The sequence below is a fragment of the Lampris incognitus genome, chromosome 12 (genome assembly GCF_029633865.1).
Source record: "Lampris incognitus isolate fLamInc1 chromosome 12, fLamInc1.hap2, whole genome shotgun sequence".
NCBI classification, from domain to species: Eukaryota; Metazoa; Chordata; class Actinopteri; order Lampriformes; family Lampridae; genus Lampris; species Lampris incognitus.
This window is the reverse complement of record NC_079222.1, coordinates 12667495-12686920: the sequence shown is the minus strand read 5'-3', so window position 1 is coordinate 12686920 and position 19426 is coordinate 12667495. Positions and strand designations below refer to the sequence as shown.

Below are 19426 nucleotides of genomic sequence, written 5' to 3'. Positions count from 1 at the left end.
AGTTTGATGTAAAAAAAATCTTATTTCAAATACAAATCATTATTTCTAACCTTGTCAATGTCTTGACTCTATTTTCTATTCATTTCACAACATATGGTGGTGAATAAGTGTGACTTTTCATGGAAAACACGAAATTGTTTGGGTGATCCCAAACTTTTGAATGGTAGTGTAGGTCACTGAGTTTCTTCCTGGTTTCTTCCTATTTTTTCTCCCTGTTAAAGGTTTTTTTAGGGAGTTGTTCCTTATCCGATTTGAGGGTCTAAGGACAGGATGTTGTGTTGCTGTAAAGCCCACTGAGGCAAATTTGTAATTTGTGGTATTGGGCTATACAAATAAAATCGACTTGACTTGACTGAGTTAATCATACAAACAATAAGCCATAATGGCACATCATGTTTATGTATTTTAGGTAACCCATACAGACTAGGTATACTTTCCCCTGGGTATAATCTGTGGTACAAAATTCTGTCAGTAGCATTGTCCTGTTCAGACTGCTTCAGACAGTCTATCACGTTTTTCTTGTAACCACTGACTGGATTGTGTTTCAGGGGCTCATAAGTATTTCTGTCGCTAAGTAACGGCATAACTTGCTCATGATGGTGACATCTGTCGCCATCTACAATGCTGTGATTGCAACTATTCCCCAATCCTCTGTGAACAGTACACATGGCCATCGAAACTCTAGTTAATGGGCACACCCATATTTGTACATAAAACTGGTCGTTTGTTTTGGTCATTATATATCTATTGCCATTTTACAATGCTGTGATTGCAACAATCCCTAATCCCCTGTGAATGGGACACATGGCCTTTGAAACTAGTTAAAGGGCACACCCATATTTGCATATTGGCCTAGTCGTTGGTTTTGATCGTTAGGCAAATGTATTGTACTGTATTGTTTATAAGGGGTGGGCATACCTGCAGTCAGTTTAGACTGATGAGCTCACTTAGTTGAGTGATGAAATGTATCTGTCAATAAACATTGTATCCAGATGAACTGATGCAACCTTCTTTGATTTTCTTACCTGGATTATTAAGCATGCATCGGCATTCATCCTCAGGAATTTTTATGTGGCTGATGGACTCACCTCAGTGTCAAGGGAAGTCGAAGCTATTGATTGCCTCCAGCGCACCAAGGACCTACTGGCTGAGTCCAACTTGAGGCTTCACAAAATAGCTTCAAATAGCGCTAAGGTCATGGAGGCCTTTCCACGAGCAAGTGACTTTTAAGTATCTGGATTTAGGAGCAGACCCTTTGTCCTCCAACGGAGTTTGGGTATAAGTCGGGAACTCCATAGGGGCAGTTTCACCTTCAGAGTGTCATGAGATGTTAAACAATTCACTCAGTCAAGCATACTGTCCACTGTCAACAGTCTATATCAGGGCTGGGCAGTCTTATTCGGAAAGGGCCAGTGTGGGTGAAAGTTTTTGTTCCAACCAAGCAATTACACACCTGTGTCTCCTAATCAAGTTCACCAGCAAAGACCCTACTGGTTGATTAGTGGGATCAGGTGTGTAACTGCTTGGTTGGAACAAAAACCTTCACCCACACTGGCCTTTTCTGGATAAGATTGCTCACCCCTGGTCAATATGAGCCCCTTGGATTTGCTTCTCCCATTACAGTACAAGGCAAGGCCTTAGTAAGAGACCTTTCCTCAGAGCAGTATGATTGGGACGTGCCACAACCACCAGAGAAGGAAGCACTGAGGTAGGCATGGACTGACTCCTTAACTGAGTTGGAACAGGTTAACATTCAGAGACCATACATTCCAGTCTCTATGTCATGTTGTAAATGGACAGAACTGCATTTTCTCAGATGCTTCTGCTATGGCAAAAGCTGCTGTAGCTTATATGCGTGTCCTGGACTCTGATGGAAAGTGGCATGTAGGGTTTGTGATGGGCAAATTGAAGTTGGCTCCTTACCCAGTGCACACCATACCGCATCTGGAGCTGTGTGCAGCAATTTTAGCAGTCAAGCTGGCAGAACTGATCCAGTCTGAGATAGGCCTGGAGTTGCACACTGTCAGGTTCTTCACATACAGTTGCATTGTTCTTGGCTACATCCACAATAGTTAAAGGAGGTTCTACACCTGTGTAGCCAACAGAATAGCTCATATTAAAAACTTCCACCCAACCAGAACAGTGGCATTATGTGAACACTGAAGAGAACCCTGCAGACCGTGGAACGAGGCTAATGCCAGGGGACAGCTAGAGAGTACCTTAGACCCATCAGTGATGTGGTTTTACATATACCAAAGATGAAACATTGTAAATAGTGGTTAAAAAATAAACCAAGCGGGGAGTGTTCTGACACCAGTCAGCGTTTTTTGTAAATTAGACAGGTTGAAGTATTGTATCGTTAAGATCTCCCCAAATAGCTGTAGCCTCCATTTTGTTTTTCAGTGTACACAGCGCAGCCAAGCAGTGTACATACATGCAGGCTCAGCGCAGCCCCTCAAGAGTTTTTTTGGTCTGATCCTTGGAGTAGATCTATCTGTGAGTATAGTTACTTACCTTTATATTTGCTTCAAAAACGCTGTTAAAGGGATTTTGTTGTTAGTTTTATGAGTCAAGCCAACTAATTGCCTAAGCTAATCGGCTAATCTAATTAGCTAAACTAATCGCTAGCATCGGTTGCTTTCTAAGTTAACACATTATGTTAGTTTGTCTGTATAATTTACATAGATTAACTGTTACCTCATTTGGAAATCTTGGCAGAAGAAAGTTGTAAAATCGTTGCATATATTCATTTTAACTTCGTAACATGTCATGCATCCCTGTTTGTGTTTGCAGTTTTATGACCTAAGCTTCAGTAAATCACGCTCAACACCAAGTACAGCCTACTGAGTCTTGTGTTAGCTATCTGCCTAGCTATGCAGTGTGACGCATTTTTGAGGGCAGAATATGTACAACCCAGGTTGTTGTGACTGCACCACAGGGTCAGATCTTCGACCTTCCATCTGTATGCAGACTCATCTTTGTCTCGGATGAGGCCGATAACTGTAGTGTCGTCTGCAGATTTCAGGAGTTGAACAGACTGGTCTCCTGAGGTGCAGTCGTTGGTGTGTAGAGAGAGAAGGGCAGTGGGGAGGGCACACATCCCTGAAGAGCACCAGGTACTAACTGTCTGGGTGCTGAATGTTATTTTCCCCAGCCTCACCTGCTGCTTCCTGTCTGTCAGGACGTTTGTGATCCACTGACAGGTGGAGGCAGGCGCAGTATCAGATAGCATTGTCTGTCCGAAAATTCCATACTGGTGCATCTCTAATTGTGTTAACATTAAACTTACCCAAGGTGCTGAGAAAAAAACTGACTGATATATGAGAGGGAAAAAAATCAAAAATACAGAAATTAATTTTTGAAGGAGGAAACATGAAGAAAAAAAAACACATTCTCATTGCGACTAAACGTAGCCTAGAGTCAGATAATTCAGTTTACGGTTCAGGAGTTTTCTCCTAAAAGAGTGTATATTTGCTGTTGATACAAGTTTCTGGATTTAAGGAAAAGTTTCAGCTCAGCAAGGAAATGGTATAAATGAGGCGCATCTTTCAAAAATGTTTGTTTGTGATGATAGACTTCAGCTACCAGAATCTTAAAACCAACAAATTCAAGGTCAATGATATTGGCATAATGATTATACATTGTTGAATTTTTAGTCCAAAATTGTACCATCTAAGTCACAATGAATTTAAAGAGAGGCTAATATTTCTCAAGAATTTGGATATGATGGTTCTTTCAAAAACATGAACGGATGATACTAGCTAATTTTCATGGTTTACAGAAAATTCAAATATTTACCTCATTTCTTATATGTTATTTCCAAAGATGCATCAATATTTAATATGTAACATGTAATATCATGTTATAACTGATGACATGTCATGATTTGCATTACACATTAAGGTTTGACTTTTATAGCAGGTCTGAATTCCAGGGGGGAAACACAAAAGTGGTATGCTTACTGTAGGTTTGTAACTATTAAACGTCCAAAGCATTAAATGTGTGTTATAAGTCATTAAGCCGCTTTGTTGTCATTTTTGTTTAGAAAAAAAAAAGACAACAATGTCAGATTTTCCCCCCAAAGGAATACAAAATTGGGGTTGAGTTGGCAAATTGGCACTTTGTTTATCCATTCAATTTTGTATGTACTCATTACATCTGTAAAGTTTGGTACAATAATGGCTCCCTCTGATTTAGTATAGGGGAGAGCAAATTGCTTTAATGGCTGGCCATAAATATCTTCTTCATTTTGTATAGACTTTAGAAGACAGCCAAATGTTCTCACTCAGACTGTCATCAAAGGACAGTGTATTGAAAGTGTCAAGTTACAGGTATTTAGGCTCAGCCACTAATTACAAATTAACATTTAATGAGAACACTGTTGTCCTTTTCATCTTACGGCTATTTATTACCTTTTTTCAAAATTTGAATCGGTGGTGACAAGCTCAAGATTAATGCTTACTTACTCTGTAAAGGATGGCAGTCATTATTACTGCTGCTGTGGTCGTTTTTTTACCACTATTCATTGAAGATGTTCCTTGCTGACTGTCAGTTGTGTAGATATTTGAAGGCTTCACTCTACCTTGTGCCTTTGCTGTGCTGTGCATAAATGTTTCTAGGGTTGTTTTTTTGTTGTATGTACACATCTGTCTGTAATAACTTCCCCAAAAAGATAGTAAAGTTGAAACTTGAATCTTGCTTTCGGTCTTAAGTTAACTTAAGAATTTTAGATTCAAGTCTTGAGGCTTAAGTAATGTCTTGAATCCTTATCTCTAGATCTTTATCTTCACATTGTGGTAGGTTGCATTACTCATAAATAACACTGACATAGTGTCATAGAAGTGAAGCATAACTGTTATTGAGTCCAAGCATGTAAGGGCTTGGGGGAATTTCTTACTGTGGAATTAGATGCATATTCTTCCACATTTTCTGGAATACATTACATCATCCAAGTAGCTTTTAGCAAACTTGAGAGGAAGCAGTAAGCAGTGATTTCCAGCAGTGATTTCCACCTCGCTACACTCTAGTTAATCACATTTTTTCCCCTGCGTTTTTCTGCTGGTGTACACTTCAGCACTGACTGCAGTGGAAACAAAGACAGGTCTGCAAAACAATGGATGTTATTCTATGGTCCTTTGTGACATCTTGAATGCTCTTGGAAGCTATTTTGACAAGACGGGTTTGGAAAACTCACTACTGTCCCAAACATTTCCAGACTGATAATCATCAATAATTATTTTACAGGGGCATCTGGGTAGCGTGGCGGTCTATTCCGTTGCCTACCAACACGGGGATCATCGATTCGAATCCCCGTGTTACCTCCGGCTTGGTCGGGCGTCCCTACAGACACAATTGGCCGTGTCTGCGGGTGGGAAGTCGGATGTGGGTATGTGTCCTGGTCACTGCACTAGCGCCTCCTCTAGTCGGTCAGAGCGCCTATTCAGAGGGGAGGAGGAACTGGGGGGAATAGCGTGATCCTCCCACGTGCTACATCCCCCTGGTGAAACTCCTCACTGTCAGGTGAAAAGAAGCAGCTGGCGACTCCACATGTATCGAAGGAGGCATGTCGTAGTCTGCAGCCCTCCCCGGATCGGCAGAGGGGGTGGAGCAGCGACCGGGACGGCTCGGAGAGTGGGGTGCTTGGCTGAGTGCAATTGGAGAGGAAAAAAAATATTATTATTTTACAGAGATCTAAAATCATTTGTTTCGTAATGTCTTGATATGCCCCTAGAGCCTTGGTGCTGACAATTAATTCTCCTAGATTGCAAGGGCAACATTTGTCTAATTTATATTGGGTTAAGCTGACCCAGGCAATTTGTGATTGTTAACTAAAGTTTTTGAATGGCTTTAGTGGGAGGCAGGGGGCTTGGGGTTGGAAGGGGGTGGGGGGGTGGAGAGCTTTCATCCTGCCAGTTTTCTGTATCTGGAATCTACTTAGAGCACTTCAGGCAGCTCTGAATTGATGTATGTTAGCCATGTTAGAGTAAGTCCACCAGCGATAAAGGGGTCCTGTCCTCCATCTGTGTCTCGGTGATGGAAGAGAAAAGCCACAGTGTGTGGAAATAGACCTGACACTTGGTCCAGAACTAACCCCTGACAGCACATTTATCAGTTTTACCAGTAAAGCCAACTGCATAGGTTAGAAGAACAACCACATAGAAATGTAGGTAGAAACTTCAACTTGTGGTACTCCTGCAGTTTATGTTGGGTCATTGTCAAAACAAGGATGCAAAAGCTCAAGGTGGAGCTGAGTCTTTTATTGGCAAATATTCCATTGTTGCACATCCACTCTGGTCTTTATCTGCCCATTGTAATTTTCAGGACGAAGAGCTACAAGTTAAAATGGTTAAACATTACACAAATCACTGTCCCAAATTCATTAATTCTTAAATTGGAAGTATTTTGCCCAGTGGTGAGCACCCTACGTAGTATCTGACACACAGTGGACATATTTAGACATCTGTCTTTCATAGGGTATTAAGTGATCAACCAAATTTCATCAACTTACAAACAGACCTCACTCTGACCTGTATATTTTGGATTACTTCTCTGTATACCGATACTGTTTGTGGTTTTAAAGTTGCAATCTGAGGATATAGGCTAAGAAAATGTACGTGTCCTTTTAATACTTTCGGTCACTGGTGTGTTTAAGACAATCTATGGCAAATAATTTTGTTGTTGCCCCTTTTAGTTGTGTCTATTGGTTTAGGCTCTTGCAAGGAAAGTTATGTCGTCATCAGCACAGAAGCCAAATGTGGAAGAACAAGAAAGGTTAAAAGAGGAAGTGAAGTTGTCTTGGCTAACAAGCAAATATGGAAGATCAAGCTCATAAAAGAGCCTCATTTATTGATAATATGACATCAAGTCAAGTCAGTGTAGCCCCAAATCACAGTCTCAGAGGGCTTTGCATTCAGAACGAAAATACTGTACATGCACAGCACCACCCATCCTTACACCTTCAATTCAGATTAAGGAAAACACCACCAATAAAACAGCATCAATTACTGATACCCAGTTTAGCAATGTTTTATTTATTTATTCACAGAGAGGAGGGTGCTGGCGTAACAGCACCAAACTAATCAGTTTAATGTTGTATTACTTTGATCAGCACTGGACTGACAAACATTTATGTAAATAAGTAAATAAACAACTTTCAGAATTGTCACTTTAAAACAAGTATGTAGCTATTAGCCTTGTTAAAAATACTGTAATATATTCAGTCCCCCCCCCCTTTTTAAGCCCATTTCCCTTTTTTTACTGCTTCTTTAAATTGCATACTATTAATCTGTCAAGGCTAAATTGAGGTCTTAAGTCATATACTCTAATAGACAAGTGTGTTCTTTCTACATCTCTCGCATATTGGCAAGATTTTGTGGAAGGTGCAGACCTTGTGGCAGGTTTACTTACCCCCCCCCCCACACACACACACACATACAAATGTGAATAAATTCAGTTTGGTCTAATTTCTTGTTGAAAAGTCCTATTTATAGTTATTTAAGAATAAATAAATGTCACCCACAATATCTGGTGTATACTGCAGTACACATTCTACTATAATACATACAATATGCAGCTAATAATCTCGCAGTTAATAAAATTTGCAGTTTAATCTCTGCTACAAAAACTGCATAGCTTCACTGCCTTTTTCTTTGTGCTTTGGGTCAGTGCTGGACATGTACTCTATGGGTGAGACATGAAAAACTGACAAATAGAAAAAAATGGATTTGTCTCTCCATGAGATGAGTAAAAGCGTTTGTGGGGGACCTTGTCAAACGGTGTGAGTTCTCTGTTGCCCCGGTGCCGGGCTCTTATTTAGCCTTCCTGTCCACAGTAATTATGCAACACGAGGTGGGCTCGCGCTTCCCACTCGTGCTATAATGATCACCACGTAGCCCTCAGCCTGTTCTGCGCGTCACCTGCTTACAGGAAGAATGGAGGAAACGCGCGAGAGAGGGGAGATAAGTTGGCGTTTGATTGTCAAAGCTGGTCAGTTTGAGTCCCAGCCGCGAGCCAATCACACGAATTCACGAGATTATTCAATTAGGGCTTCCTGCAACTGTTAGCTATTGCATGTTATTCTCTCTCTCTCGCGCTCTTTCCCTCTCTCTCTCTCTCTCGCGCGCGCGCGTTTTCTTCACACGCACGCGCAGGCGTCCCCCGCACGGTTCGCGCGCGCAGCGTAACCTGCTCACAAATCCGCGCGAGCTGTCCACAGCGCGCGGCTGGTCCGGCGGCAAGTCTCCGTACCTCCAAATCGCTGCGCGCGCCTTTACCTTTCCGCCGCTTGCGCACCGAACGCACAGAACACGCGACCGTCGCCCGCGTCCTGCCTATTTCCCCTTTTACAACCCAGTTAACTTTATTTCAAATTCTTGACGCTCTTGTGATTTTTTTTGTGCACCTTGGCTTTTTCTTCTTCTTCGTTTCCTCCCACCACAAGAACGTTTTTTGACGGCTGACCCTAACCCCAGTCTCGGGCATATCCTTTAGTTTAAAGTTGTTGTAGGATTAAAAACGCTTGACTGCGCCATTATGGCAGAAGTTCGGATGTGCCGGGAGCCATGGTCGCACGTTTGAATTGTAGAGGGTTTTCTTGCTCGTCGAGGATATTTGAGTCGGTAGTTGGGAGCGAAGGAAGGCAGGTGAGTCAGCCTCGGCGTCGGTGTGAGAGGCTGCGGGTTAACCGTGTGAATTGCTGGACAACGCGCTGGCGCGCCAAGTCGTGATCTGTGCAACGGATTGCGCCACGGAAGAGTGTGAAACGGAACAGATGAACCGACATGGGTAAGTGATTGGTCCCTTGTTAAAACGACTGCCACGGGTGAATGAGGTGCTGAGCTTGGTGATACCACCGAGACAGAGAGACAGAGAGAGAGACAGTTTCAGATATATACGCGCATTCATGCAGGCACGAAATGGGGTTGATTACTGCCACAAATCAGCCGTGGTGTTTGAGACGGTGATACAGAACCATGTCTGTTACTCGTCTGTTTCGCCCATTCTTCCTAGTTTTCTGCACATGCTTAATTTTATTAATTAATTTGGATGTCTGCTGTTTACAGCCAACGCAGCAACAGCGCATTGAACAACATTTTCTTTGTCTGGCGGATGAAAGAAAACAAAAATATTGGACATTACAGCCGAAACTGGTCGACAGATACTCATAGTGAAGCCTAGGTCAAGAAAACAACAACCAAAAACTCAAAATATGTTGGGGGGGTGGGGGTGGGTGGGGGGGCTGTTGAAGCCACTGCTGTCCATCACGCCTTGCCAGAGCCGTCTCGGCAACGTGCACCGAGTCGGCGTTTTGGTTGCACTCTGGCATGTTTTAATCGCCACTTGATTTGATAAGGTAGCCGTGGAAATACCAACGAAATGTACGTTCAACTTGTCTGGGATGTCGCCATCAAACAGCCCAGCTCCCTCCATCCGCTGACATAGCTGCTCTGCCTGCCACACGCCTACTCTGCTGCCAGCCTGACGTCCCTCCAACCTCAGCCTGCGCCGCTTCTCGCGGCTGCATCTGCTTTAGCCCTGCCATGCACGTCTCGAGACTTCATTAGACCACTTCTGGACACGAGTCACAAGGCGTCCTCCAAGACTTGGCTTGCGTGTATTGCAAATTAATTAATGACTAGTTTATGTATATATATATATATCTATAGATATAGATATATATATATATAGTCAGTTACAAGTACAAGGAAGCTGTCTTTATTCAAATAAATGTTTTGGTCTGGTTGAAGATCTTTCGACCAAAGATGATAGATGGGGGTTTGGACAGAACTTGTGCAAGTTGGTCTATTTTGCAGGCTACAGGTCTTGCTTCACTTGTAATCTGTTTTGTTGTTGAACTAGCTTCTCATTTGTTAGAACTGTGCATATTTAGAGGTGGTAGAGATGACATTTATTGAGAAATTACGCATAGAAAAGGGGTGGGGGTGTAAGGAATGCACGTTGAAAGATGCTTTGCATGGTTTCTGGAGCCTGACAAACTTGTGATTGTGGCACTTGCGGTCTGTTGGCTATCAAACGTAAACTTGCCTCCAATTACAGTAAATGGCTGCTTTGGAGATAAGTGCACCTTGATTTATGAAAAGAAAATGTGTCGTGATCACCAATTCAGGGACAGGATATGCAGTGGGGATCTCCATGAGGAAACTCCTTGGGCATGGCAGACCACTTATGATGGACTAACCATCATTTCATTCCCTAATCTGTCAGGCTGCATGAGTGGATTAGACAGTAATTACTCTGTGGGGCGCAAACAACTTCGCTATACTTCATCTCAAGTTTTAAATTTGACAATTAAAATATGTCAAGACATTAATCATGAAGAAATTACACGTGTATTAGGTCATTTCAGAGTTTTCTTTTTTTTTAAGGGCTTGCCATGCACCCACCATAAACTGCCTCTGTGCCTAAATCATTATGCAGGTGCAGATGTAAAGATGGCATTTATTGCACAGTGGATGGGACTTTAATGTATAGGCTTTATGAATCAGTTGTCAAAAACATTATTTCAGGTGGGGGAAAAAAACGAGCGCAAACATGTCTGACAAAGTATCCTAATTACATATGGCTGAAGTACACGGCTTCATTGTTATCCGTCTCTTGGGTCGATGGAGTCATGGCCATTGAGTATTTCAAATAAAACCTTGTGAAGTGCCTGCTGCCAAAGGCCATAAAAAAAAAGAAGAAAAAAAGATGAAACCCTCAGTAAGGCTAAGCCGTCAGTCATTGAGTTCCTTTCTCTGAGCTTGACTAAAGCGCCAAACCAAAACCTGTACTTTTCTATTTATTTTACTATAACACTCAGTGCTGCACACTTCTACACTCTCTTATTATAAACTACGAAACCCTTGGAGGTCAAGTCAAGTCAATTTTATTGGTGTAGCCCAATATCACAAATTACAAACGTGCCTCAAGGGGCTTTACAGTAACACAACAGCCTGTCCTTACACCCTCACATTGGATAAGGAACAACTCCATTAAAAAAAAAAACGGAAGAAACCTCAGGGAGAGAAAAGGAGGGGTATCTCTCTCAAGATGCAGGTGACCTACGGGGGGGGGGGGTGTATATATATATATAAGCTCCCAAAACTGGTTAATGATTAATGTTCCCTTTTTTATATTCAATTGACAAACGTCAGACGTGTGATGCAGATTATCCCAGAATAAGATATAAATAAGTTAAAAAAATAATTTAATTAAAAAGAAGAAAGTCAAGCAGGCCCAGGTTTGTAGAACTGAAATGGGTGCCTCAGAGCAGTCAGAAGGATGGGGACAGCAGCAGGAATGGGAGGACATGTGAGCTAGCTGTGCACAGCAGTAGACAACACTCACCCCTGGTCAGGTAATCAATGTTATCAATCATCTTCACCTCAGCTTCATTTGACTAATAACAATGATGATGTTTTTCTGAGACTTGGTTATGTATAGGTGGTGGTGGTGGTGGGGGGATCGATTCAGAGAAAAATCGCAATACTAATCCGAGACCATGATAATATTGCAGCAGTGTTGAAGCATGATTAACAGGTGCTGTGCAAAGGTATGCTGTAATGATTTCTACGACTCTAATTGTTTGAATGCGAATTGCTTATTCATTCATTTTTTGAGCTTTTGAAACAGTTGGGGCTTAAAATAACGGTATATAATCTTTGGATTATGGCAGTTGTCACATATTACTGCAGTAAAATTTGAGGGACTTTTAAGAAATGGTAATGTTGAATATATTTAGAGTATTGTGATATTTTCACAAAATTGCAATTATGCATCAAATTGGCAATAAAATACCGTCGTAATATCGTTGTAATGGCCGTATGTTGTCGACTCGTGCCAAAAAGTAGTCTGTAGCTGCTTATGTGCTTCAGTTTATGTATTTATGTATTATATATATATATATATATAGTCTGTTTAGATGTGAAAAAGTCATATTTCTAAGCTTGGATTCAAAATAAGATCTCAGAATGCATAATTTAAAAAAAAACCCAATAAAATATGACACCTTACCACTTGCAAGTGATGAAAGGATGAACAGTGAATGCACATCTCTAGTCATGTACGATCGTTTGGAAACTTCTTAAAGCCACACTTTGTCTGGCTGGAAGGCCCTGATTTTGGATTAATTTTGACATATTGACAGTTGCTAGCTTAGCTGCCCTGCAGCAACTCAGATAGCACATCCCCACTAGTCGACGCACTGAGGCTCTTCAGTGTACCCATAGTTCAAATGGATATCAGTGATTTTATGGGTGGGGGATTGTTTTGTTATGGTATGAAATAGGTCAAGTAATTGGATGTATGTGATATTTTTATTTATTTATTTTTTTAGTCAGATGCAGTGTTGGGCTAATCTTGGGCCTATTAATTGTGCTGCATTTTATTATTTTTTTCTTTTCTACTCTTTTTTTTGAATGGGGGGGGGGCAACACCTGCCTTACACCGTGATAGCACATACGGTCATTTTTATGAGTCATATCTTTCGGCAATGTCCAGCACAAACTGTCCTCTTCCCCGTCTCCCACTTGCTGGGGTGAGACACGATGTTCTGCAATAACCCTAAAAGTATTTTGCAGCTTTTAGGTGCTATATATATATATTGTGAGACTGACCACCAGTGAGAGAGATGGACAAAGACACAGATCTGAAAATGAAAGAATAGGAGCTGATCTTCCACAAGTACAAACAACAACCGCTAACATGGACAACAACATTGGCATATCTTCTCTAGATTATATGATCTACTTTATCCTATATTCTACCTGTTATTATAGGTGTGTGTTTGTTGCTTAATTGATTTGATGTCTATTATTTACCTTAAACCGAGCAGTATAATTAATTTCTTAATGCGAGCTAATTACTCAGTAATGTGCACAGTGTGTTTTTCAGACACATAATTCTCACACACATCCGAGTCCAAATTCTCCAGAAATGTTGCACCAACCTACACGGGGAAGCAGATCCAGCGAGACGTAATCGCTGCTTTTCACAGTGTCTTTAATTGACGCATTAAGAACATTTTACACTTTTGTAGTCTGAGTCATACCGGCACACAGCCTGTTCTGTCTGTGACTTCAGCTCCTCACCATTTAACGTAGACCGGTCGCCTTTTGGGTTGTGATGACCATGTTCTCAGTGACATCATGTCGCCCTCCTAGCCCTGGGAATCTTCTCTCTGAGTCCTTAAGGGGGGGGGGGGGACCATGAGAAATCCACTTACAGCAAGGTGCCTGATATCTTTCAAGGCAGGGCTGCTGTAAGAGTTTCAGGCGTCCGTCTTGGAGAAAAGCTTCTACCCCAGTTGCCTCATAGGCCAAATGCTAATCACAGCTGGTGTAAAAGATGAGGACTGTAATATGACCCAGTTTACTGTGATACTCACAGTGAATTGTGCTGTGTGGCCACATTTTCTATCTCAAAGGCAAACTAACCCGTGGACCATGAAAAGCTTGGATTGCTCGCTCTTTACATTTTGTTAATATGTACATAAAACAAGTAAGCATGGGTTTTCAGTTATAAAACATAATTGATTTGTTGTTGTTTTTTTCTTCTTTCACTTTTGTCCTTTACTGTGTCTGCTCTCTACTTCGACCAAGTAGCTTTTGTTTCCTCTGATCCCACCTCTCCTTCATTCTCAATTCCATCAATGGACAAGAAGTCACGTTGAAGGGCCCTTGCACTTGAGCAAAAGCTGAAAGGGCTTCGTCTTTGGGAGAAGTGGAAGCGTTCACAGTGCTTGGCTCTTTAAGGATGTCAGGGTCCATTGATTTGGATCAGAGGAACTCAAAATGCAACCTATCCATTGGGAAAAACATACTGGAAATGCCTTTTTTTTAGTCCTTACATGCTTAGACTCCAAAAGTTGTGCTTCACATCTATGACACTGTGTGTCCTTGTTTATGTTATGCATTAAAAAATAACAATAACAGTAATTAACTATAAATACAACAACTTATAGGTAGTTATTTTTCAAATAGAAACAAAAAAGAAAAAAAATATATACATAATAAGACAGTAGCCTAAGTTTCACTTGAACATTGGGAGGAGGCACATTTAGCAGGGAGTCAGGGGGTCCTTCCCCTGGAAATTTTGAGCATCACACATTTCATTTCCTGCATTCTGGTGAATTTGTATGCACCAATTTGCTCTTTTTCTACATCAATTTATTGTGGAAATGTCTTATTTATGTAAAAGAAAAACAACTTTATAGGTAATTCTCTCATCTTACTCTCTTTTTTGCACCAAATAAGCACCGGATATCTTCTGTTACTTTCCTCTTGCTCATGTTGACTCTGTGAATGAAAGTAGTAGATGCATTTGAACTAATACAATACCCTTGGCACGAATTGGTTTGTAGATGTACCTATTATGTTATCTCATGTGCCCGAAATTATCAGTTCAAGTTCATTTAAGCTAACATAAACGTCTAGGGGCTCCTGTTAGCAAGTGCTAGCTAGCTAGCTTGTTCGTGAGGGGGTCTGAACTGATAACCCCAAACACAAGTGATAAACTAGATAAGGCTATAATTCATCCGGAAATACGTAAGAAAATCTAACTCAGAAACCCCAAAGGTAAGAAAGGGTGGTGTACTGGGCTAGACAAGCAAGCTGGCTAGCTACGTTACTTACACTTGCTTACACGATCATTCATGCTCCGGTCTCCTGGTTGTCAGGAGCAACTGCAAGACAGCAACGAGGACGGCAATCCCAGTGGCAAGGTTAAAATGGTATGGTCCAAGCATAGGGGTGAATGAAATTGTTTGAAAACAAGTATGAATGACATTTTAAGTAGTTCGACTGTCTGTGTTGTTATTTTACCTTTTTTGGCGAGGGAGTTAACATTATCATTCATGATATATTTTTTGGGGGGGACAAATTCACCTCTTCTAAATATTGAGGGGGCCATGTCCCCCCTGACCCCCCCATAAGTTACACCTGTATAATAAGAGCAAATGAAGTTGTCAAGCAGCAGTTGTGCAAAATGATATACTTTTTAATTATTGGTGGACTGAATGAAATCTATTTTTTAAATTAATTTCTACAAATTGTATCAAATGAAAACAAAGTTTTACCTGTTCTTAATGTAACGGGGGCAGTTCTATGCTGTTCTATGCTGGTCAGCCTGCTGCATGCCCGTCACTCTCATCATTAGCTCTGCGTTGTGTTCTAGTTGGGTGGGCCCCCAGGTGTTGTGGGGGCCCTCAGTCTCTCATCATCATCATCATCATCATCATGATCAAGGAAGGAGGGGGGACACACAGGACTCTATTTGGCCCACCTTGCCATTTATTTTGGTTTCAAACCCTTCAACAAACGTCCAGTCCTCCAGCGGGAGCGGTGTTTCTTACGGACGTGGGGGTCGAAGTTCAACCACTGCCCGGACTTCACTCGTGTGCGTTAGAAGGAGAAACCGTCCACGGGACTCTGATGTAAGAAAGGATAAACAAGTATTTTATCCCACAGCTTGCAGTATCTTCTTACAGGGATACTCAAGGTTACGTTCTCCTCAACCAGCAAAACTGTCCTACGGTAAGAAACACGTGTGGCTCGGCTCGATTGCTGCTTGAGACTCCTCCCACAAAACAAAAATGGCCTCTCCCGCGTTCCCTCTTCCGTGTACCCACAAGACCTCTCTCTTAAAGCGACAGTACATGTATATGACGGTCGTTGGAAAACATACATAAAAGTAAATAATGACATAAAATAAAATGTAGTAAACACAAATAACAGCACACAGACAGGATTTGGTGATATTTCATACTCAAACAAAATAAAATAAAAACATTAATTTTAACCTGGTTACATTCACCCCTCCTGAAATTCACCAACATCCTGACAGCAGGATAAAAAGAGAAAGAGGAAAGGAAAAGTCCATCACTGACTACTGGCACAAGTGAAAAGAAGGACCTAGTCCTCCAGTCAACTTAGGAGCTACCTCGGTTACGAGGTCCAGAAAATAATGAGGTTGATCAAGTCTCAGAACTCCCTTAGATCAATGTGACGCCTGATACGCCACACCATGCACTTGGCCCAAAACAACCCTGTCTGATAGACACCTAATAACTCACATTAAACTAGTTTGAATGACTCCAACCTCCATCAAAGTTCAAACCCTCACATTCCGTAGAAATGGCATCTGAGCCATAGATTCTATTAACCTGTTCACTGACCTCACCATCCTCCCTGTGCGTGTCCTAACCCGACCATCGCTCTCTACTTGTGTGCGTGAGACAGTGCGAGCTGCAACATCTGTATCGAGTGAGGGTGGTGCCCCTGTGTGCGAATCAGTGTGAGATATAACACCTACATCGAGTGAGTGTGATGCCTCTATGTGTGGTGCATGTGTGTTGTGTGGTGCGTGTGTGTTGGGTGGAGACTGAGCAGTGGCCCCCACAGGACTGACTACCAGACTAGACGGAATGAACTCTTCCGCTTCTGCCCACTCAGATCTAGGCGAGTCTCCAAGTGATGAGACTGCTAGCCCCACTGCATCCCCTGAGACCGTCAGGCCATCTGCACTGTCCTCCTCATCGGACTCTGCGCAGTCAAGCAACTGACTGGTTGTACTGGACTCCTCACCCTGATCTAACTCAGGAAGGGGCAAGAAGTTGACCTCCAACAAACGGTTCCTGTGCACCACTCTGGTGTGCCCCTCTGCATCCTGAATCTTGTAGACGTGGATATTGGGGTTGACACCGACAACCGTGTACACTCCGTTCTCCCATTTGTCAGCCAACTTTCTCTTCCCTCGCTCACTCTGGTTCGCAACCAAAACACGATCCCCGACAGACAGGACAGTGCCCTTGGCGTGTCTGTTGTACTGTCGCGCCTGATGCTGCTGCTCAGCCGTGGAGTGCTTCTGAGCGATCTCCATTGCACTCCTTAGACAGGAAAGCAGAGACTGAGCATAAGAGTCATAGTCAACAACGTGAGGATCATGCAAAACCTGCCTGAACATAACATCCACCGGCAGTCTTGGGACACGCCCATACATCAGGAAGAAAGGTGCATAACCCGTGGTCTCGTGAACAGTGGCATTGTACGCGAGCGTGAGAGAATGGATCTGCTGAGGCCACTGTTGCTTCTGCTCAAGCGGAAGGGAACGGAGCATATTCCCCATCGTGCGATTAAAATGCTCTGTCCCGCCATTACCCATAGGATGGTAGGCCGTCGTGTGGGACTTCGCTACACCCGCCAACTTGAGAAGCTCTGCAATCAGGTTACTCTCAAAGTTTGTGCCCTGGTCAGAATGTATTCTCTCTGGAAACCCGTAAACACAGAATACATGATCCCAGAGTTTCTTGGCGACCTGCTTCGCTGTCTGATTGGTGCAGGGGAACGCGTGAGCAAGCTTAGTGAAGTGGTCAGTAACCACTAAGACATCGACTGACCGCTGCTTACTGTCCTCAGCGGACCAGAAATCCATACACACAAGCTGCATCGGTGCGGAAGTTTTAATGCTCTCCAGGGGCGCGCAAGCAGCTGGCTCTGGGGTCTTCCCAAACACACATCTCCGACAGCATCTGACATATGCTCTGATATCCCTCTCCATGTTAGGCCAATAAAAACGCTGCCTTGCAAGAGAGAGAGTACGGTCCTGGCCCTGATGACCAGCGTGATCGTGGATGCCAGACAGTGCCTTGTCTTTCAGACTCAGAGGTAAAACATACTGAGACCTCCTCTGCTTGGACACTGGGTCCTTTGTCACCCTGTACAAGACACCATCATTGACTTCCAACTTCTCCCACTGTTTCAACAGCCTGAGGACCTTCTGGTCAGCACCATGCCTCTCACGTCTCGATGGCCGCTTCCAAACAGCGACAAAGGGCAACACCTTGGAGATGCAGGGGTCCTGCTCCTGACTCAACCTGAGCTCCTCAGTGGATAACATTGGCAGTGTATCCTGACCACCCGACAGATGCTGAACGTGCTGGACCAAACTGAGTGCTGTGAATACTGATGCATCAGGCCAGTCACATTTGGCTTGACAAAAAGCCCTGACCTCAGCTGCATCACAAGCAAACCCAGATCGCGCACTACTCACTGTTTGGGACTGGCAACTGAGTCTGAAAACATCCTGCACAGAGTCCCCCTCAACCCCGTCGGCCTCTTGAACAAGGGCCGGGTAGGGCTCCCTAAGTAGCCTCTGACTGACGGGCTTGGAAAAAGGGTCGCGACTCAAGGCATCCGCCACCACGTTTTTCTTCCCTGGCAGGTGTTTGAGATCGAAAGTGTAAGACGCCAACTTAGACACCCAGCGGATCTCACACGCGTCAAGCTTCGGCTTCGTTAGGAGATAAGTCAGCGGATTATTATCTGTCCAAACGGTGAAGCTTTGACCCTTCAGCCAGTGGCTGAACTTTTCACAAACACTCCACTTCAGCGCCATGAACTCCAGTCTATGAGCTGGATACTTCCGCTGTGAGGCACTGAGGGACTTGCTTGCAAAACCAACAGGTCTGGCCTTGGACCCTCCTCGGGGCACTTGAGACAGCACCGCGCCGAGTCCGTCCAAAGACGCATCGACCGACAAAATGAAAGGCACCTCAAAGTCTGGATGGACAAGCACCACACACTCCAGTAACATCATCTTCAACAGATCAAATGCTTCCCCACATTCCACCGTCCAGTCTGCGGAGGTAAGCTTACGGAAGCTGCCATGGGGCTTCTTATCCTTAGCTGACCTCCCCCTCCTCTTTTGTCCAGCTGTAAGGGCGAACAGGGGCTTAGCCACGGAGGAGCAGTTCGGGAGGAAATGCTGGTAGTAAAATACCATACCAAGGAAAGATTTGATCCTACGAACAGAAGGCGTGCACCCATCACCTTCCATGAGATCCTGCACTGTCATGTTGGAGATGACCTCTACTTTGGAGGGATCGACAGACACACCTCCGCCATCAACCACGTGGCCCAAAAACCGCACCCGCTTCTGCAGCAGATGACACTTCTTCGGAGCCAGTTTCAAGTTGTTCTCCCTCAACCTCTGAAACACAGTGCGGAGCCTCGACAGAGCCTCAACCTCTGACGGCGCGAAGACAAGAAGATCATCAAGATAGCACAAAAGCTTCGTGAAGTTCAGATCCCCAAAGATCCCAATCATCATTCTCATGAAGGCTGCAGGGCTATTACAAAGGCCCTGTGGCATGCGATTGTATTGATGCAACCCAAGGGGAGTCGTGAAAGCAGTGTACTTCTTGTCATCTTCATGCATTGGGATGTTGAAGAAGCCAGAGGTGAGGTCCATCGTACTAAAGAGGCAGTTACCACCCAGCGCGGCAAGACAGTCCGACTGGTGTGGCAAGGGATGAGCGTCTTTCAAGGTCCGAGCATTCAGCCATCTGAAATCAGTGCAGATCCGAAGCCCGCCATCCTTCTTCCATACCATAACCAGCGGTGAAGCGTATGCGCTCGAGGACTTCCGGATA

The 19426-nt window shown here is 43.4% G+C and overlaps 1 protein-coding gene across 1 annotated transcript in view; it reads left to right on the top strand.

Annotated features, from left to right (window-relative positions):
* Positions 1-19426, top strand: part of LOC130122163 (leucine-rich repeat transmembrane neuronal protein 4-like) — a 151940-nt gene that overhangs the window by 9733 nt on the left and 122781 nt on the right. Inside the window, exons 3-4 of the mRNA XM_056291205.1 lie at positions 1094-1219; positions 1624-1708. Coding sequence (XP_056147180.1) covers positions 1094-1219; positions 1624-1708 — 211 coding nt within the window. The remainder of the gene's footprint in view (positions 1-1093; positions 1220-1623; positions 1709-19426) is intronic.